Raw genomic sequence first — 22938 nt, 5'->3', positions numbered from 1 at the left:
TTTTAATAACCCCGTCGCTCGATCTGTGGATATTAACATTGACTGAGTCTGTGTTAACAGAAATCAGCTGTTCCTGTATGATTACCCGTTGGATTCTTCGCTGAAGGATTTTTTTTGTAAAATGTGCTATTTGTGTTAGTTTAAATTGTAATTTGCATACAAAAAAAATGAAATTTGGATTGGACTGCTGTAAGTACATTTTTCTATTTCATTATATTTGATAGATGTTTGCTGTGTTAATTGCGCACTACTTTTTTACACTGCCAGTTTAAAAACTAGAACGTGTCGGTATTTAGATTTTTTGTTACACATGTTTGAAATTGTTTGGAGTTAAATTTCAATTAAGAACGTAAGGTTTTTGGTTGAATCATTCAATTTCATAGTGATCTTTACAAATTAAAAGTATCAAATCTCGTTAACATTGTCTATTTTTCATTTGTAGCATAATGATATTATTCACGTTATTTTTATGATATAATAAGCTTTTAATGTAATGGATATTTGTCTTCATACTGAATGTTTAGTAATTATTGTAGGGTATATTTGATTGTCAATGAATGCGGAAGTGGTTGACAGCCGACTTGGTTCAAATGCGCTTTGGGTTGTTAATCTGTCACATGTGCCTCATATTCATAGTATTTAAGTTTGATCATTTTCTATGTGAAGCAGAGAGGGCCGGGGTCCTTTTTGGACTTGAGTTAGATTTTGGGATGAGATTAGAACGTTACATTGTATTTAGAACTGTATAATTATATTTGAAAATAACGTTTTAAAATAAAGAATGAACATTGAAGCCATTGTTGGTTGATAACTTAAAGAGTTCTAACAAGTTTAAGTGGACACTTAGAAAGTTCTCCGTAGTGTTACGCTACACACGTTATTGGCGAATCATTCATTTTTTCATACATGTTTATGACCTACTTTCAACTTTCGTTTTTGAGGTTTTTTTTAGTAGAGCGCATATACAATTGGTCTTCTGTCAGTTTAATCTTTTGAGGTTCAAGTCCATAGAGATGTATATATTGTTTTAGCCATAGGGTGACTCTCTGATATGTCTTAAATATTGCATCATCAGAGTTTGTTTACAATAATACTATACATGTTAATTTATTGAGTCTTTGACAATACAATTCATTCAAAATATTTTGCTTTATTGTGACATTTACATATTGCTAGATATTAAGACAGCTTGGTCTATCTCAGATGGTTTTTTTAGTAAATTAAGTGAATGAAATAGTGTTTATTGGAAATTTTGCTTTAGTTTTATAGCGTTTATTAGAGATAAGATCATACTCTATCGTAGCTATAGTTTTTGACAAAATAGTGTGAAGTATAAAAAAAAAATTAATCGCATCTGTTCTTATTCCTACAATCCCTTTTGCATGTAAAATTCTCTACGTATATTTCAATATATTGCATTTCCTTTGAACTGCATTTATTCAGGTGATTTAGAGAAAACCTGAGCGAGAAATATACATGTATATGTCTGTTTATTTGTGTATGTGTTCATTTTATGTTTTTGCGTTTATCTGTCAAATCGCATAGTTTTATAAGTACATGTCTCGAGAACCTATAGGTAGATATAAATTGTCCGTGTTAACACATATGTATATACGTAGCTAATTGTGTATACATAACCATACATTGATGGTTATTGTTTTCACGTGATCCTTGATTGATTTATTGTTCTGCTTGACATTTTTGTATAGGCAGTGTTACATTTCTTACATGGATATTTGCTCATTCCGGCTAATTGACATTAACCTCATCATTTTAATTACAGTTTTGAAGCAGCACATTTGTGTACATCTTAATATTTACATGTATATGTAATAAAACACATAATATTTCAGCTGTTTTCTAATAATACATTTTTTTCAAGATCATTCATATTCCCTGTGCTTTTGTATTGCATGTTTTGTACATAAACATATTTAGGTTGAGGACATTGTGTACTTGATCAATACAAACTAGATTTAGTGACCTACTTAGTTGACACTACATCAGCTGTTTAATTTTATCGACCTGTTTACATAAGTTTTTAATAGAACGAACACTTTAAATCTCTGATAAATAATTTCGTGAGATGGGGTAGGGGAGGGTTGGGCTCATACTGCATTGTGAGTGAGAAAATTGTGGGGGAATGGAAGCCGGACGAGGAAGGAGGTGCTTTAAAAATGCCCAAAATGCCTCACATCAATTTGTGCAAGAGGATGGGGCTGTCACTGGAGGGCCTGGGGGTAAACTAGTATCAAGTTTGAGGGTTTGGGGCTTCGGTTCGGAAGCCAGAGGGGAGTGCTATAGGAGGATCTTAAATACTACTTCAACTAATAGAAAACACTTATATGGTCCCTACCAAATACATTATTTTGTGGGCGGGGGATAGTGGAGGCTGAGGCTGATAGTGTATAGGGAGGGTATGCTGTGTGTGGGTGGGGAGGCGGCGGAAGAGCGTTGGGAAGCCGGGTCGGGGTGTAGAGGGAGGTGCTAGAATAAGTCTTAAATACAACTTAAATTACAGCAAAACACTTCAGTTTTCCCTATCACGTACACCATTTTGTGCGATGGCTTGAGCTGTCATTTTTTCTCGCGATGGAGAAATTCCCTTTCACTCACCTTATTTCGTTTGAGACGTGGAGTTGGGTGAAATGGGGCCCATTCTAATGTGTGAGTAGGGTATGAAGGGTGTTATGAGGGTCGAGGAGGATTATCGCGTTTATAGCAAGTAGGTATGTAATTTCAGCAGGCGTTTAGTCTACCTTGTTTCTTAATAATATACTTTTACAGAGATCGGAAATTGTCAGAAAGTTGGATGTTAAAGCGGCACGCCCTAAATGTTTGGACACCAGTAGTTGAAGACTGCTGACAAAAGATCAGATTGCAGGTTATCATATCAATGTTAAATTTGTTATGCCATTTAAAAAAATATTTCTTTAAGCATTTGAATGCTTTTAGGCATAAAACATCAATTTACAAGCGCAAATAAGAAAATAATTGGTTTCCAGACATTTACGTAAAACAAACTGATTCTAAAACAAAATAATAAACTTGTCAAAACAGTCAATCTACGAGAGTGCAGTTTTAAGACACATTTTAAAAATTAAACAATATCCGGATATGTTTGAGAGATTTTTAAATATTTTTTAAAGAGTTGTAGTTTGGGTGGGGGAAGTAAACAGGGGTTCTAAAAGACGCACCGGACACCTGTGGATACTAGAAAACCAGTATCGATTGATATGTCATATTTGAGTCATTCATGTTTTGAAATGACATATTTTAAGCAAAATAATAAATTGAAAAAACATAATTGTGTACAAACTTTATAGCAAGTGAGTGTAAGCAAATGCAATTAAGTGAAAATAGCCTCATATCTACGAATATTCATCGCATGCAGTGACGAATCTTGAACACTTCACGGCCATAACACGATGATTATTGACCCCGTCTGCGCATGTGCAGTATTGTAAGTATGACACTTTTCACGGGTCTTCAAGTCACAATGCTGGCTCAAAAACTAATGGCCGTCTACGTTATAAAAACATTTACACATAGGGCTTTTGTAGCCAGAATATGCACAGGATATAACAAATAAAACGGAATCACAACCTGCCTACCAACTCCACAACTGGGGGCAGGTAACCGCAGACATTTGTGGTCTAAATAAAATTATTTCGAGATGTTAAGATTAGATCGTCTCGTATTACAAATCAGGGTTTAAGCTGGTCTAAATAAAATGATTTCGAAATGTTTTGAAAAGCACGTCTTGTTTTGCAAATCACATGAGAAGAAAAGTACGAGTCACTTGAGTTTCGTTTCTTTTTGCATGTGGTAAAGGCAATTATTACCAGTAAGATGTGCGATCTTTTAGCACTTTGGCGAAGGTTTGTAAATGCGTTTTAGATGGAATTCTGCTGCAATCTTCGTCCTTGAAATGTACATTGTCATAAATAATATATATAGTAAAGCATAAGTCTAAAGAACATGTAGCTTATATTATATCAACCTTCAACTGCTATTTTTTGATCGCTTTTCACTCGTCTGTTTAAACCAATAATATATTGTGGAGGGGCTGCATGCAATTAAGGCAATTTATTTTGACAATGAGCTAAGTTAAGTGCTGATTTCTTCAAAGTTAAGACCGCCGCGCAGATGACATGCAAGTCAATTGTACCGATTATTGACTTAAATATTGTTATACCATATTAAGTGAGGCATTGCCGGCGTTGAAAATGTAATCTTTGATTGGAATAATCTTTCCATCGGCTAATTGCTCTAGGTTGAAATAAGCCTTATTTCAAGTGCATGCTATTCATAAAAATATTTTTATATTATTTAAACATCAAAACAAACTACTACTACTACTACTACTACTACTACTACTACTACTACTACTACTACTACTACTACTACTACTACTACTACTACTACTACTGCAACTGCAACTGCAGCTGCTGCTGCTGCTACTGCTGCTGCTGCTGCTGCTGCTGCTGCTGCTGCTGCTACTGCTACTGCTACTGCTACTGCTGCTGCTGCTGCTGCTGCTTCTGCTGCTGCTGCTACTACTACTACTACTACTACTATACTACTACTACTACTACTACTGCTACTGCTACTGCTACTGCTGCTGCTGCTGCTGCTGCTGCTACAACTACTACTACTACTACTACTACTACTACTACTACTACTACTACTACTACTACTACTGCTGCTGCTGCTGCTGCTGCTGCTGCTGCTGCTGCTGCTGCTACTGCTACTACTGCTACTGCTACTGCTACTGCTACTGCTGCTGCTGCTGCTGCTGCTGCTGCTGCTGCTGCTGCTGCTACTGCTACTGCTACTACTACTACTACTACTACTACTACTACTACTACTACTACTGCTACTGCTACTGCTGCTGCTGCTACTGCTGCTGCTGCTACAACTACTGCTACTGCTACTACTACTACTACTACTACTACTACTACTACTACTACTACTACTACTATACTACTACTACTACTATACTACTACTACTACTACTACTACTACTACTACTACTACTACTACTACTACTACTACTACTACTACTACTACTACTACTACTACTACCTACTACTACTACTACTACTACTACTACTACTACTACTACTACTACTACGACTACTACTAGCTATAAATAAAGAATGCATTAGAGATGATACGAAAGAAAACAATCGCAATGGAAATAATAAATAAGGAGGAAATAACTGCCTTTACAAGGTTTGATATATATTCTGATAATCTGATTTTTGAGCACTTTGGATTTTGTAAATTCAAAAACAAGTTTTTCTTTATATGCAAACATAACATTGCAATATAGTAATTTTATGCCTCCTGTTGTAACATAATGCGTTTGTATTCAACAGCTCAAACCTTTGATTAACTCAATATCTCCTTTCATGATACAGCGCATATCTTTGCTTTAAAGACACTAAATACTGAAATATGCTTCACATAGGCCAAGGACAGTTTCATGCTTAGCACGAATGGTCACAAGGGTTGTTCCAAAATCATTGACTTATGATGACTTTTTATTTCAAACACAAATCGATCTACAGGTCCGAAAAAAAAATCCCTTTGAAAGGGGACAAACAAACGCTGTATATTTATAATACCATACTCATAAAACGATAACGAGATTTAAAAAAGAACAGGTTACTATAGTTTGTCTTCGGTAAGTTCAAACACAAATAGTATCATTGTTCGAATGCAAAAGATCTCAATGATTATTCACACACATTTGACTATATAGCTTATTCGCTCTAAAACTCACAAAACGCCGAAATGGTTTACTTGTAGTAATTATTTTCAAAATATACCTATGTCATCTTAATTTAGAACCAAACATTGTATGGTGCCCTTTCAGGACTACGTGCCATTCGTTCGTTGTCAAATACTGACATGAGATTCATAATTTTCAAAATACAATCGACATATAATACCCTAAAACATCAAACATAGTTCACTATTCATCAATTGTAACACAAGTACTTTTTGTTGTTCAATCATGTTTTAATAACAACTATACTTTGATATACGAACGCTGCTTATTGCTCAGTAAGTTTGACATATTTGCGTCGGACTGTTACTATGGTACAGAATATTAAAGATATCAAAACTACGTACAGTCGAATCTCGTTTGCTCGAACTCCCAGGGACCGGCAGAAATACTTCGAGCCTCGAAAAACTTTTAAAGCAATGTTTTACTTGAATTATGTAATGATAGGTATTATGATTGCATACTGGTCTGTTGTCTTATGGCAAGCGCTTCATTTGATTTTATACATACATCATAGTGGCTTATACATGTCTGTGTTATATGCGAAAGGTGTTATAATGGATGGAAAGTATCTATTGCCCAGTAAACTAAATGACTGGAAAATGATGGAAACATGTATAAAAATGTATGAAAATCAAACATGTGAATAAGAATGGAATATTTTGATAAAATGAAATAGAATTATAACCAAATGTTTATCAATTCACCTTCAAATTGTTCTAATACTTATAATATATTGGACAGCCCTCGTTAAAATATTTGTTTCATAAACTTTCGACGCTAGATACTTATAAAGTATTTGCGTGGTTAACTGCTGTCCAATTTTGCAGAGGAATATAACAAAAATGGCAAAGCCAACATTTCAGGTAATACTTTTAATAATTTGTTTTAATAAGTGTGTTTTGAAATATATATATTGTATTATCATGACAGGATATTTTGATGGTAAGTTAAATTAAATGTACATGTTTATATATCATCACCAACATGAAATATACAAATTAATATGCCAAAAACTAAAAGTAATGCGCTGTACAAATCTTCATATCGCTTTCTGTTAGTGTTTAAAGCGTCCTTTAAATCCTTCAAGAAGTGTCTGATTTAAACATCTGCAGCCAATCGAAGTATTATTAACTTCAATGCACAGTTTACTGTTTTACCTTGTTTTTCCTTTGTTATTGAACCGAAAGTGTGCTATGACACATAAATAAAACTCAATTCCTTATGTATTTATTGACGTTAACTTGTTAGCAATAATGTTGCAATAAAATTATGTAAAATAATAAGATTGACTTTGATAAGTATTTTGCCTGTTTGATTTAAAAATGTTCGTTACAGTTTCATGATTCAGCAACATTTTTCTGCATTATGATAAAAAGGAAAAAATAAACCTCTATACTTATGTAGTACTCGTAGTATTTGGATGATTCAAACATTATTATATTGTTAGGTTTGACATTTCCTTATCAAAAACAAGTGTCCTAATCAAATATTAAGAAACAATAAACAATACATGCAGCGAATTGAATTATTTGCTATCTTGTCCCATCGCACTTTGCTCAGGCGGTTCTATTCACCTCATAAGTTAATGTCAAACTGATTGCACATAGTGTGGTTGGCATTGATTTAGTTCATGCCCAAATCCTATTCAAATCACAATTAGTATTGCCATTCATTACCATTTCGCCGGTATCGGGTATCAATCGGATCTTTGTCTAACCGTTGAACAAAGACCTCATAACTGATCATTTTTGACTTCCCTTACCAGGTTTGAATTGAATAACCTTCAATAATTGCATAATTCGGTACTTTAAAGCTGCACTCTCACAGATTGAAAGTTTTAACAACAATTTTTCTTTTTTGTTTTGGAACGAGCCATTTTTTGCGAAAATCCATGGAAACCAGTTATATAAGACTGCTGACAAGAAATTATATCGGAGATTGTTATAATTAAGTTCAAAAAATGATGTTTTATGCATTTTTCATAAACCATTAGTTAAGCCATTTAACATTTTCGAACAGAAATATGAAAAACTACGATCTGATTTTTGTCCGCAGTGTTATATCATTGGATTAAAGATATATAAGCAAAAAATTGCTCTTTCCAAGACAAAAAATAAAAAAGTGGTAAAATTCGTATATCTGTGAGTGTGCAGCTTTAAACGCGTATCAAATAACTAAGATAATGATAAACTCTAGATTTCTAAATCAAATGTGTACGCAAAAGTCTACATTCTTAATATTCGCCCTTTCTAATGGATGTTTTAAAGTAATTATTTAACTATCCACCTTTCTCGCTAAATTATTTCACTTTTACTTTGATATTTTAAGCAAAGATTTCCTGAAGCTTAACTCGATACATACGGGGGATTTAAATAAAACTTTTCACATCGATTTACAACTATTGTCAGTTGTGCACAGCGGATGCATTGTAATACAAAGGCAATTCTTGAAAAGTTACCTCCCCTTGTAATTGGGTTTTCCTAAAACACATTTTATCCAAAGCCAAACTCGGAAACTAGGTGTGTGAAGTTGGCGCGTAGCTCGTAGATCGTACATCAACATAACAATAAATAAATTGTTCAACCTGGATCGTAGATCGTAGATCAACAATGCATTGTTGATCTAGATCATAAATCGCAGATCGACAATAAAACGGAAATATGAATCAGTTGACTTGGGTCATAGATCGTAGCTCGACAAACCAAAATACATAAAATATTGTCGACCTGGATCGTAGATCGTAAATCGACAACCTCTTATACATAAAACTATTGTTGACCTGGATCGTAGATTGTAGATCGACAACTTGTTATACATAAAACTATTGTTGACCTGGATCGTAGATTGTAGATCGACAACCTCTTATACATAAAACTATTGTTGACCTGGATCGTAGATTGTAGATCGACAAACTGTTATACATAAAACTATTGTTGACCTTGATCGTAGATTGCAGATCGACAACCTGTTATACATAAAACTATTGTTGACCTGGATCGTAGATTGTAGATCGACAACCTGTTATACATTAAACAATTGTTGACCTTGATCATAGATTGTAGATCGACAACCTCTTATACAGAAATATATTGTTGCCCTGGATCGTAGATCGACAATGCATTGTCGACTTAGATCAGCAATCGTAGATCGACAAGAAAAGTAAATCAACATCAAACATATTGATGACCTGGATCGTAGATTGCAGATTAACAATGCATTGTTGACCTAGATCATAATTCGTAGATCGACAATAAATGTAAAACAACATCAAACAAATTGCTGACCTGGATCGTAAATCGTAGATCGACAATGCATTGTCGACGTAGATCATAACTCGTAGATTGACAATAAAAGTAAAACAACATCAAAAATAATGTTGACCTGGATCGTAGATAGCAGATCAACAATGCATTGTTGACCTAGATCATAAATCGTAGATCTACAATAAAACGGAAATATGAACCGGTTAAGCTGGGTCATAGATCGTAGCTCGACAAACTAAAACACATGAAATATTGTCGACCTGGATTGTAGATCGACAACCCGTAAACAGAAAACTATTGTTGACCAGTGTCATAGATCGTAGATCGACAGCCTGTTATACAGAAAACTATTGTTGACCAGGGTCATAGATCGTAGATCGACAAACTGTTATACAAAAAACTATTGTTGACCAGTGTCATAGATCGTAGATCGACAACCAGTTATACAGAAAACTAGTGTTGACCAGTGTCATAGATCGTAGATCGACAACCCGTAAACAGAAAACTATTGTTGACCAGTGTCATAGATCGTAGACCGACAACCTGTTATACAGAAAACTATTGTTGACCAGTGTCATAGATCGTAGATCGACAAACTGTTATACAGAAAACTAGTGTTGACCAGTGTCATAGATCGTAGATCGACAACCTGTTATACAGAAAACTATTGTTGACCAGTGTCATAGATCGTAGACCGACAACCTGTTATACAGAAAACTATTGTTGACCAGGGTCATAGATCGTAGATCGACAAACTGTTATACAGAAAACTATTGTTGACCAGGGTCATAGATCGTAGATCGACAAACTGTTATACAGAAAACTATTGTTGACCAGGGTCATAGATCGTAGATCGACAACCTGTTATACAGAAAACTATTGTTGACCAGGGTCATAGATCGTAGATCGACAACCTGTTATACAGAAAACTATTGTTGACCAGGGTCATAGATCGTAGACCGACAACCTGTTATACAGAAAACTATTGTTGACCAGGGTCATAGATCGTAGACCGACAACCTGTTATACAGAAAACTATTGTTGACCAGGGTCATAGATCGTAGATCGACAACCTGTTATACAGAAAACTATTGTTGACCAGTGTCATAGATCGTAGATCGACAACCTGTTATACAGAAAACTATTGTTGACCTTGATCGTAAATCGTAGATCGACAACCTGTTATACAGAAATATATTGTTGACCTGGATCGTAGATCGTAGATCGACAACCTGTTACACATAGAAATCGGTTAGAGGTTGTCGATCTATGATCTACGATCCAGGTCGAAAATGTTTCATGTACATTATTTTTTATGTTGATTTACTTTTATTGTTGATCTACGATCTACGATCCAGGTCAACACGCCAACTTCACACACCTTCGGAAACTACGGAAAGCTGATACTGATTAAATTATATATCTTGGATCCAATGTTTTGAACTGAAATACAATGCTGTCTTTATTATTACTCTGAAACTTGCTTAATTATTCATAGAAAGACCGGTTTAAGTGTAATTTTCTGGGAATTCTGTAGTCCTGAGCTTGGAAAATAAACATTTGTGATTTAGTAAAATTTATAAAATATTTGTTTTTAACGAGTTCCGCTTTTATCGCTTTAACTTCTTAAGAATTATTTTGTGTATTTAGTATTAAAGTCATGGTTTTAGTATTAAATGTCTAAACTAAGCTGTCAATCATAAATTGATACAATCAAAAGTTATATTCTTAACAGTTTACTACTGTTTCTAAAGATTGATAAACTTAACACCCCTATACTACTCTTTAATGTAAGTTATATTATAATAGGTACATCCAAAAGAGTTGTTAAAATGGATCATTTCGGTTTGGTCACGAGATGTTACTGTACTTAAGCAGCGAAATGATAGATATGGTTAGTTTGTGTCTCACCGCAGATGGGAGAACATCACGTTAATATATATGTAAGCTTTAAAGTATCTTTTTGTACTGTTTAGGGCGGGTTCTTAACTAATGGAGACTACGAGAATAAAAGTGAAGCATTGCATTTTTTGGGCATCTTAGTAAGTCTGGATCATTGCGAAACAGACGGTCTGAACAGGGTCAATGGTTTGATTCCCCATACAAGCTATACAATTAGGACTGTGGGTTTCACTGATATTGTGAAATTGTTTTGTTAACGTTTTGTACGATGGTCCTTTTTGAAGATGAACCATAGGTGTTGTAGTGTTTCTGTTTGTGCGTTCTTGGTTTTGGGATAATTAAACACTGATTCTTGAACCATAATAATAATTTCTAATCATTTTTGCAAGCAATTATTGTCAATCGCGTGTATATATTACTGATTTCATATTTATATTTGGGGCAGTGCAGTCCGAGAATAGGTTTGTAGTTTAATTTTAAGGTAGCGTGGCCGAGCTAGCTAGAGAAGAAACGTGACATAACAACAGATTCGTTTTTTCACTTCTATTTCCAACTGGTGAAAACCATTTATATGATACAAATATTTGAAAGGAATTGCATGTTTTTAGTACATTTTATGATCAACTGACTAACATGGTATTCCTTAAGAATTTAGGATGTTCTATTTCGATAAATTCTTATGATTAGGTACGTGTAGTTAAGTAAATTATCACATGAAATCGCAATAATTTTAGCTACTTATCGTTTAGAATTGAACTATTCCAGATCATATATGCTTAAAGTATTCAAGGATGGGAGGACAAGTTAAAACGCATTCTATATAAATCCGCAATCTTGAAATGAGGAAATTTTCGAAACCGATGGGCGTTACGCTATGAGATTTCTAACAGACGACCCGCCGATCTTTTAAACCGTCTCGTAAAGTGCTTTAAATTCAAATGTTTTCGAATAAGATCATGGCGCCGTCCATTTGGTTTAATTTCGATTAATACCATTGTTCAATTACTCAGTTTTCTACTTATGGTATCACGTATCTTAAATAAGGAAACCATCTTATTAAGCCAATTTAGGAATTACCATTGAGGTATCCTAGCGCAGACCTATTCATGGAAATTAGACGTGTCTTTTTGTAGAAATCAAATACAAGGTTCATGAATTTAAATGCTTTATTAATCGACATGTGTAAATACTTACAAGTAACTTTTCAAATATTGGTTCAAAAGATAAAATTGTATGAAAAGTACGAATTTACGTAAATAATAGTAAACAATTAAGAATGGGTGTACATCCTGAAAACACATGTATAGACATAGCATATGAACAATATCTAAACTGTTAAAGTTTTAGTTTTTAGCTCTTATTATGTTTTAACAACGTGACATTTTTGTGCAAGGTTATAAAAAGTAATTTAATTTAATTTTTGACATACTTTCTTTTTCAGACTCAATGCGACTTTAATCCAATTTTCAACCCGGTACGTGAACTTGTATGTTATAATACATGTAATACTATTACATAAAGGTCAACATTGCCAGTGAACTACATTGTAGGTGCAGTAAGGAGTGTTTGGCCTGTCACATTGCTTGACTTAACGTTTTCGTGGTGTCACAGAAAAGAAACGAGAGCGATATGAACAATTTAAACAATTAATTAATTATTCACTAAATAATGATTAGATATTTAACTTCTTGACCTATATTTAATGAGACACATGATTTTAGCACGCGAACCTAGTAAGTTTTCAAACTAAAACATCTTACGATTATGTTACACTGTTTAATATCTCTGATACAGATTTTTTAATATTAATGTTATACTTTAAATATGGTAAAATGGTAATATCGTTGTTTTCTATAAAAATAAATATCCTCTACATAGCAAATATTTTAAGTCTTTATAGTATACCACAATATTTTTCAGTCGTACATGAGTTGAGAGAATGCGCTTGTTGACTTGATTTTCACGAGTAATTGATGATTGATTATTTTTTTGTCTATGACAGCCTGTGCCGTTTGTGCAAAATTTTGGCGGACTCTACCCCAACAAGATGATCGTCATCAGCGGCATACCCATTCAGAGATCTAAGAGCAGGTATCCTGGCACTTAGTCAAACCTACTTGAAGTAATTGTTTAAATTTTGAAACAAAGATGGATAGTTATGTGAGGCTGTGAATCATGCAAGAATTATAACTCTAGGGCACTTTATGTCGATCTATATTCCCTTGTTTATTTGCTATAATGCAACTTTTGTACAGACACTAACTCTGTTTATTTATATACATTGACATAATACCATGTTTACTTTTAGAAGTATGTAAGTAACTTTGAATATTGCCAGCCCCCCAATGATACGTCTTAAATCAAGTAGATAATTGTAATTGTGTATGCCTAGGTTCACTATAAACTTTGAGCATGGTGATGACATCGCGTTCCACTTCGACGTCAGGTTTGATGGCAACGTTATCGTACGGAACACCCAGCAGAGAGGTATCGGTTGGGGCAGAGAGGAAAGGGACAGTGCATGGTTTCCATTTAGCCATGACGTTTGGTTTGAAATGGTGATAAAGGTCGAAACGTCAAACTTTAAGGTACTTCACAACAAAACCATGTTCTAGCTCACATCTCGCAAGCAATGTAAGCTTGTTATGTATGTTTACCTTGTAGACTATAACAGAGTTGGTCCGATGTCATCAATCCCTTTCAATCATTTACGTAACAGTTTGTTATGAAACGCTGTGCTCGTATTCCTAGCACGCGGTCAACCTACGCTTGTTTATGTAGCATTTTTCAACTTTGACGAAACACGACAGTTAATGATACTGTTGCCCGGATGATAAATGTCCTAAATACCAATCACAATTAACTGGATGTGGCGCCTTGAATCAGGTGGAATATACACAATGTACTATATCCCTGTCACTAACATATTAATATACTGATGATTAGACAATTAAGAAATACAGGGCGCGAACGATTCATGCGTGGTAAAAGAGAAAAGGGCTTATTTTCATACACAATGATTTTAGAGGTGACACGGGATTGATGTAATGTCATACATCGCGTTACTATAAAAGGACACATGTGAAACCATGTAAAAATATCTCTGATTTAAGGGATAATTGATGATAAAAATAATATATTTATTACGACTGGAAACATTATTTAGTCATTGTCGACGACAACTAAGTTATTTAATGAGATAAAGATGTTCATTTAAGCTGTATATAAACCTGACTGTTTCCTATAACAATAATCTTTGCAATGACAACTCGGGATTTTTTCTTTATAGTTTAATACTATGGGTGCAAGAAAGAAGCATGAGCTTAGATTTCAAAGCTTCAACTCCAAGCGTGCTTATTAATCTAGTACCCTGGCCAGAAAACGTGTTAAATTGGCAGTTCTGGTTTTAAAAACAAACCGGTTTACTTGTGTGAAAACAAGAAGCCATGATGGATCGTAATCACTGACCTGAGTGGAAGTTTTAAACTTTGATACTGCCTGACAATGTTACCCACCAAATATCTTAGCTCTAGGCCTTTGAGTGTCAGACAAGAAGGGTCTTTGTGCTTTCCTTTACTTCTGAAATTAACACAGGTGACCTCGGGACGGGGCCAATTTTGAACCCAGGGGCATAATTTGCACAATCTTCGTAGAGGGCAATTTTACAATCCTACGCAACATATATTGATATTTGTTTTCAAAACTTTACACATTGTCCAAATTCCATTGTTGTAGCTTCAAAAGTAAGAAAGTAGCTCAAAAAGTCAAACTTAAGGTGATGCAATGAAAACATTGCAATTATTTTTCAAAACTGTACACATGGTTCGAAATGCATTGCTGTAACTTTAAAATTAAGAAAGTAGGTCAAAAGGGATAAGGCCAGCTTTGACCCTTAGGGCACACTTTGAGCAAACTTGGTAGAGAACAACTTTATTATACGACTTACAAAATACGAGTAAAGGGTCTGTGTCTAGCGATTTTAGACAAAAATATTTACAAATGTTTCTTATATCAGTCTGTAGGAAACTGTTATCCCCTGGGATGGGGCCAGCTTTGAACACAGGGGAATAATTTGAACAAACATGATACAAAAATAAATGATGCTACATACAAAATATCAAGGGTCTGAGCCAGGCAGTTTCAGACATGATTTTTTTTAGATTTCCATATTTAAGTTTATTGAAAACGTGTGACCCCCGGGGCGTGGTCAGCTTCGACCTAAGCGATATATTTTGATTTTTTTAGAGGGCCATCATATGATGCTACATACAAAATATAAAAGGTCTAGGGCTTGTTGTTTTTGACAGAATTTTTTTCAAAATGTTCTTTCCATAATTATTCAGGAAATTTGTGACCCCCGCGGTGTTGCCAGCTATGAGCTAAAGAAATAATTTGAACAAACTTGGTAGAGGACAACTATATATATATATATATATATATATATATATATATATATATATATATATATATATATATATATATATATATATATATATATGGTGCTACATACAAATATCAAGGGTCTGGGGTAGCGGTTTCAAGCAATTATAGTGTTGAAGATTTCCTTATGTAAGTCTTAAATTTGGGAATCTCGAGGCGGGGCCAGTTTTGACACCAAGGGCATAAATTGAGCACACTTTGTAGAGGACTACGTATATTATATTCCCTATGCTGCCGCTATTAAAGACTACAGTAGAGGTCATAACTATCGCAACAACTGTCTCAAAGATGGTGATTTCGTAAACTTTGTGAATAATTTTGATAGTATATTTTGTAGCAAAACTTGGCAGAGTAAAAACAATGAATTTAATTTAAAAGGTTATAAATGTGAATGTGTGTACCTAGAATTGAAAGTATGTCTGTAAAACGTAAGAGTCAAAGAGGTCATGGTGGTATATGAATGTTTATCAAAGAAAATGTGTTAAAAGGTATTAATGTATTAGAAAAAGATGAATAAATATAGAAAAAAAAACTATTATAATCTAGACACTGACATGTGTATCTGTAACATAGCAGTTTTTCCGGATATTCCCATGTGCCAAAACAGATAAATTATAAGATTATGTTAATTCATTATAAGGAAAATACTGACCCAGTTATAATATATAAGTTAGTATGGGATATTATGAAAGCTGAACATTTTAATGAAACATTTTTAAATGAAGAAAACCATCAAAATGAAATTTTCTCCTGTATTGTGTCATCTAATGTTGATATAAATAATGGTATAAATACTGTTTAACAGGTACTGTATGCAAGTGCATTTGGTGTATTTGGTGTAACAAAGCGCATTGTAAACACAACTCTTAATCCCCCCTAGGAGAAAGCATATATGTCCGTGGTATACGGATGAGTGCGAACAAGCAAAAAAGGCGAAGTCAGCATTGCAGGTTTAAATTCCAAGTAAAAGAACTTCAGAAGAAAAAGAAAATTCAGAAGTAAACAAAAAAAATATTCGCGGCGAAATAGTATGTGCGGGCGCAAAAAAAAAGTTGTTTTTTTTCGATTTTCGAATTCTAGGTGCGGTAAATCCGACGAAAAAATGATCAATTTCTTGTGTACTAACAAAGTAATACAACATTAACGACGAAAGCTTTATTGCGCATTCATAGACTTTCGATCTAGAAACGGCATACGGTTGAAGCTTCTCAACAATAATGTTTCATCAAAATTTGTTTAAAATGTTACAAAAATCTATGTATAAGTTGTAAAAATATGTGTTTTTCCCTTTAAAATGTATTTATGTTAATGAATGCTTAACAGTGTTTATGTCCAAATGAACTATTTTATGTTACGTACATGTTGTTGTTGACATGTCCGTTTCTTCTGTAACTGTACAACGATAGTAACTTATGTTCATTTCTCTGTCATCATAAGGTTGCAGTTAACAACCAGCATCTGTTGGAGTACTGCCACCGTCTTCAGCCATTGGGGCGCTTCGACTCCCTCCGAATCACCGGAGACCTTCGTCTGACACAGGTCCGTTTCCATGGATAAACAGTTCCTGTTATTAATGTCAGTTCATCATCGGTGTAAAAGAATGTGACGTCATTTTAAACAAAAGTGGTTAGAATTTGTGATGACATTTTTTCATGTTTCTGTTGAAAGTAATTGGCATTTCGTCTTAAGTTTAATTCGAGATACGTTTTGTTACTTTTTGTTCTTTTGCATAAAATACATTATCATCTTTCTAGTGTGGGATAAAAAAAGAAAGTGGTGCATAATATGTTTCCCATAATCATACTCATTGTACAGCAAGTATTGATTGTCCATTTGCATTACATTTCCGTACAATTTAGAAATGTTAACATTTCAATGTGTTATTTCCTTGCCCGTTGGATTGCCCTCCTTTATGAGCGACGGAGTCAGGCGGAGCTCAAAATTAAAGTTTGCCTTTTACATTCATTTGTAAATATCCCCTTAAATGTAATACAGTATCACAATAAATATTTGAACTGCTACATGGTTTCTAAAAATGTGTTTTAATACTGAGGACTATTGTCCTACAGAAGGATGTGTATACAAGAAGACAAATTTGTAAGCTAAAAAACGTGAAGAATTAGATATGATCAGCCTTTGAACGCTTTTGAAAAGAAGAATAGTTAAATTACAACAAAACTCCATATGTATTTATTATTGTTAGAACATACTCATTATAAATAAACTATTACGTATTTGAAGCGACACGGGGATAATTATGGTACTAATAGCAGACAATTGCTGACAATTTATGCCAAAACTCGGCCAATATCGACCAAACTCGGCTAATATGAGTTTCCACCGTTTTGATTGGCTTCAAAACTCGGCAAATACAGGATTGGAGAAATGGACCATTTTCATTGGCTGTCAAAATCGCCTTTTATGAGAAATGTGATGGAATCTTTTTTAAAAGGTTTTTATACAGAGAAATAATTTCCGTAGAAATGTCCTTTTGGATAAAATGGCTGTAATGGTCTAGTTTTTCTTGGTAAAATGTTGTTGAACGCAGTTCATTAAGAAAATTAATTGGCCTCGTCAGCAAGTGCTAATAAAAGTCGAATTCATTATCGTAGAAGTTTTGAGCGTGTTACCTCACGCGGTTATACTGTTACAAGCTTAACCTGCTATCATCATTTGGTGAACCAGGACAGCTCCATGTGGTACCGCTTTCATAAGAGAATATCGTATATACAACACAGAAAAAAATCACCTGAAGAACGCACAGCTAACACAGTAAAACGTTTCATAGCACTCTCAAAAACGTCAACAAGTAACTTTGAAGCGTGTTCATAATACGTCTTCAAAATCTTAGTCTTTATTAGTGTTTCTAAATTTTTTAGTCATAAATTTTAAGACAACAGCCTTCCGCAAACATACTTTGAAAGGCAATTGATATGTGTTCCAACGAAATAATTTTTTTCAATGTTTGCTTTAAGTGATTGATTCCATCATGTTACAGTGCTGCTTTAATTTACATGTTTTTGACTTTTGAACTTTCTAGTATTAATCGTCCATTAACATCTTGCAGTAATGTTCGATATTGGATGTAATATGACAACAAATTAATGAACTGTGAGTCCTTGACGAGTCCGTAGTTAATGTTATACACGTTGTGTAGACAGGCGAATCGGTGTCTCATGAAGAAATAGGGTTTTTTCTGGTCGAAAGAAGACAGAAAAGCGGATGAGCAACGTCATCCTCTATATACAGCATATCAATGAACGTCATCTCTGTATCTATAAGGTCGATAGCAGCTACATTAGCAAAGACAGACGCTATGTACCGAGGTGTTATATTGTGTTCTGTAGTACACCTGAATAGTCATTTAATAGCATTTAGTCTACAAGCAACAAATCATTTAAATGCTTATTACAGGAGTCGTCCTTTTGTACACCAACCAATTTACCGTTAAGAGAATTGGAAATGAAATGTATCTATGCACGAAGTAGATTATTAAACATGACAACTTTCCGTGAACGCATCGCTGGGTTTGCGAAATTGTAATATTCTAATTATGCGAAGGATCTGATCCGTTTTTAAGAAAAATGTCCTATAAATGTTACTCTTTTGTAAAATGTTTGTAATAGGGTTTCCACCAAGTAAACTATAGTCGTACGCCGTGAGATTCTTTATATCTTTAAATTGAATGTTATTGGAATTAAAAGCTTAAAGGTTTGAAAAAGAATATCCTCAGTGTCATGATGACTTAGCAAAGAAAATGCACGGAAGGTGTATCTATCAAATATCTTATTGTATCCAAGTACAACATCGGCTTAAACTACAAACGCGCTTTACATTGATAGTCCGTGCCCCATTGAGAACGACCTAATTCTCTAAAAGATGTTTTAATTTTAGAAACCCATTTGTTTCTTAGCTTGTTTGCGAGCAACGCTGCAATAAGAAGTTTTGAAGACATTTTAAACGTATCATAGGTTCATAATAATAGAGTACTGTTTCTTGAAAAAAAATCTCTTTCTGTCTGTAGCAAACATGTTTGCATGTCCATTTTTAATGAGTATTAAACCGGTTTAGTTGATAAACGTCCACATACACACTCGCACGCACGCACACACTCTCACACACACCCACACGCACACAAACACACACACACTTACGATCAAACGAACACAGACATACTTACGATCACACACACACACACACACACACACGCACACACGCACACATGCACACACACACACACACACGCGCGCGCGCACACACACGCACACAACTACTCACACACACAGAATGGAGTTAATGCCAGGTTCCAAGCGATATATACTTAAAAGGTGTCGGTACCAGCTGACATAAACAACACGAAAATGAATTTACTCACACTGCATTGCCCTACTCTACAACTGTAGGCCTCTAGGCCTACATACTCTTTAACGGTAAAACGAAAACTATACCGACTGTATAAATGCGCAAACCGGCGTATTACCACCGGCGCTGTTAGAACAGAACGACGGTGGTTTACAACCTCCTTAACATTACCATTCTGCTCTGATAGATACGGAGCCGTGTTGTGCATGAGTAGCTGATAAAGTAGTGCTGTAATTAATGTTCATAAGATGTTTTGCGGTTAGGTAATAGTGAAATGTGAAAAAAACCCTGCTTGTTCGCTATCTTGTTATGCAATGAATATACAGTCGAAACTCGATATGTCGACTTTGTCGGTACCTAGGGAAAAAGTCCACATAACGAACATTCGACACATCCGAATTTCATAAAAAATATCACCAATTCCAACACATGAAATGTCTGAAATTGAACGGTCTTGTTATCGTCGTAAAAACGGCAAACATACTATTGAATAAGGTGGCAAAAACACGAATTATTTGTGTCAAATTTATTTAATTCACGTTTATGGATTACACAAATATATATTAAACCACAATTACATTCACTTGTACACTGTAAGAAAACAGTACAGCACACATGACAACAACTTAAAATAGCACATTCGTTATGCCTGTTTGTTTTCTACATGCAGTATAGTTTCTTTCAATGTTTTCGAATTTTCCGAAGATGTCATCAGCGTCCTTGTGCGTTTCGATGAATAGCTTGAGAAATAAATATCTCTTCAACTAAAAATATAAACAAACAACTTTAATTATTCACACTTTAATCAACTTCAATTTACCTCCAATTATGACAGTTTGTTATTTTGACATGCACGGTAATTTTGCGACAAGACGCAAACGTCGTATTTTCGCACCTTCAACTCGATCTACAGTTCGACATGAGAAACAAGGAAAATGTGTGAAGTACACAGGGACTAAAATAGGAGGTGGACAAAGCGGAAATATCTAGATAAAAAATAGGCACAAGCATATTTATTTTTATATAGAATAAGAAGTAATAAATTCGGGACCGGAGAAAAAACCCGAAAAGTCGAGATATCCTACGTCGACAAAGCGATTTTGGTATGTATAATTAATGAGTTATGAAGACATTTCACAAATAAAGTGTTCGTCGATATTCTTGCGCGATGGATTTATTCAAAAAGCACTGCCAGAAAAAAACATTTAGGCCTTTTTTAGTATCTTGCTACTGACCGTAGAAATATACTCTCAAAACATAAGTCGTATATAATATTCTATTCCCGCCAAACCAAATGCATCAAACTTAATGCATTGGACATATTTATCAAGTTAATTTTTAAGGTAGCAATCTATAATGAAATTATCATCGCGCTAGATTCCTCCGGATCGAATTACTCTCGCTCTAATTAGTCCCTATCTATGCGCCATATTAATTTAACATGCATTTATATATCCTATTTATGTTGTTGCATACATTGTAACCTGAATTAGTAAATAAAACGAGTGTTGAGTTGAGTTGAGTTGAAAATTGAGATAGTGCACTTGAATCAGATGTTCATGCATTATAATCTCTTCATGTGCAAAACCCAATTAGGCCACACCAAATTAATGTTTCGTTTTTTGCACACTCAAAAACTGGACCGAGCGAGCAAAAAGAAAATAATACAATTTTCTCAGTTTTCATAAAACCCGAAGCGAGCGATGGGCGAATATTTGTTTTCCTTAAAATCAATTTAAGAAACATTGTTCAGTATAAATGCCCTTAAACCCATTTCAATGCAATCTTGAACTGAACCTCTAATGGACATTAGGAAAATGTCTAAACATATATTATTCATCATCTGTGTTTAGTACACACATTATATGGATAAATCAAATTTCTAATATAATTAAAACATATTTCAAGTATGACGATCATTCATAATAAAAAATAACCCTGCGTTAAGAAAAAAGCTTGAAACGACTTATATAAATCTAAAACTGAATCATTTTAACATCATTTGCAACTGTATTTTAACATTAATTAGGATTTATTTTGGATGTTTGAAAAAAGTTGTTTTACACTGGCATCATCAAAGACCTGACTCCAAATACACTTAAGTTTCTTAAGTGTTTATATTGCTATTTCTGAAAAGATATTTGTTCGATACTGTCGGTTTGTCAGAATTTGAATGTCATGATTTTGATACATCAATTTGGGCCAAACAATGAACCATGTCCCTATTAAGTTAAGCGGTCATCTTCAGCATTGATATCAGAAGGTAAACTTCTTGTCACTTGTGTTATGACTTGTATCACATAGTACATAGTTGAGTCATTGTTCATTATGCCGATTTCTATTCAGAAAGAAACACTAACAACGCAATAACATAGCTACCAGTATCAGATACACATGCTTTATTGCATAATTAATTATTGATTCAATTAATGCTATTTTAGTGCATGAGACGATGAACAATGACTTCAAGCATGGTCTAAACACAGTTATTGTAAAAATTATTTCCAAAATTCGAGCCACAGTGTTTATACCGGAAGCCGCCATTTGGATTGAATTTATTGAAACCAATGTTAATCCGATCAATATACAGTATAAAACACCACGCATCGGTAGCGTAGAAAAATTATAATTGATTATTTTCCAGCCTTTTAAAAAATAATTACCGCCAAAAAACTGCTTTGTGATCAAAATATAGGTGCGGGCAAACCTTATTTTTTCACATTTTCAAAAAAATAGGAGTGGTAAATCTGCGGAACGAAACATCAGTTTGGTGTTCCTTACCTATAGATAAAATAGATACATATAGATAAAATGTTTCACCGTTCAACAAATTACATAAATTGTTTTACGTGATAACAAACGCATTTGCGAGTTGGCTGTAAGCTAAGAAGTTATATTACTTTACCGAAAGGAGAATAAACCAGCTTTGATTTAAGAAAATCACCAACTATGGAAAAAGTGGATCCAAACCAGGTAAGTTGAATATTTGTTATGATCTCTTGATGTTGTTGTTGTTGATGGTGGTTGTTGTGGTGGTGGTTGTGGTGGTGGTTGTGGTGGTGTAAATGATTATAGCAGTACTGGTAAAGTTGATTGTAAGCTAGATCTGTATAGGATACACTTGTGATAACCCTAAAAACAAGAAAGTTAAATAACAGCAAAGGTACGGGT

At 34.3% G+C, this 22938-nt stretch overlaps 1 protein-coding gene across 1 annotated transcript; it reads left to right on the top strand.

The window, feature by feature from the left end:
* The first annotated feature begins 6547 nt into the window (after positions 1–6547).
* On the top strand, positions 6548–17426 carry LOC128207969 (galectin-5-like). The gene is made up of 5 exons (XM_052911205.1): positions 6548–6663; positions 12407–12439; positions 12968–13056; positions 13358–13553; positions 16843–17426. Exons 1-5 carry the CDS (start codon positions 6643–6645, stop codon positions 16960–16962), a joined length of 459 nt encoding a protein of 152 aa, XP_052767165.1. The 5' UTR covers positions 6548–6642; the 3' UTR covers positions 16963–17426.
* The last annotated feature ends 5512 nt before the right edge of the window (positions 17427–22938 follow it).

The sequence above is a fragment of the Mya arenaria genome, chromosome 11 (assembly GCF_026914265.1).
Source record: "Mya arenaria isolate MELC-2E11 chromosome 11, ASM2691426v1".
Classification (NCBI taxonomy): domain Eukaryota; kingdom Metazoa; phylum Mollusca; class Bivalvia; order Myida; family Myidae; genus Mya; species Mya arenaria.
This window is presented reverse-complemented; position numbering and strand designations above follow the sequence as displayed.

Bases quoted from the DNA above. Each gene is read 5' to 3' on its own strand.
- LOC128207969 (XM_052911205.1), top strand. From the start codon at position 6,643: ATGGCAAAGCCAACATTTCAG. The intron at 6,664-12,406 runs GTAATACTTTTA...TTTCTTTTTCAG, and splicing joins TGGCAAAGCCAACATTTCAG to ACTCAATGCGACTTTAATCC. The intron at 13,057-13,357 runs GTATCCTGGCAC...GTGTATGCCTAG, and splicing joins ATTCAGAGATCTAAGAGCAG to GTTCACTATAAACTTTGAGC.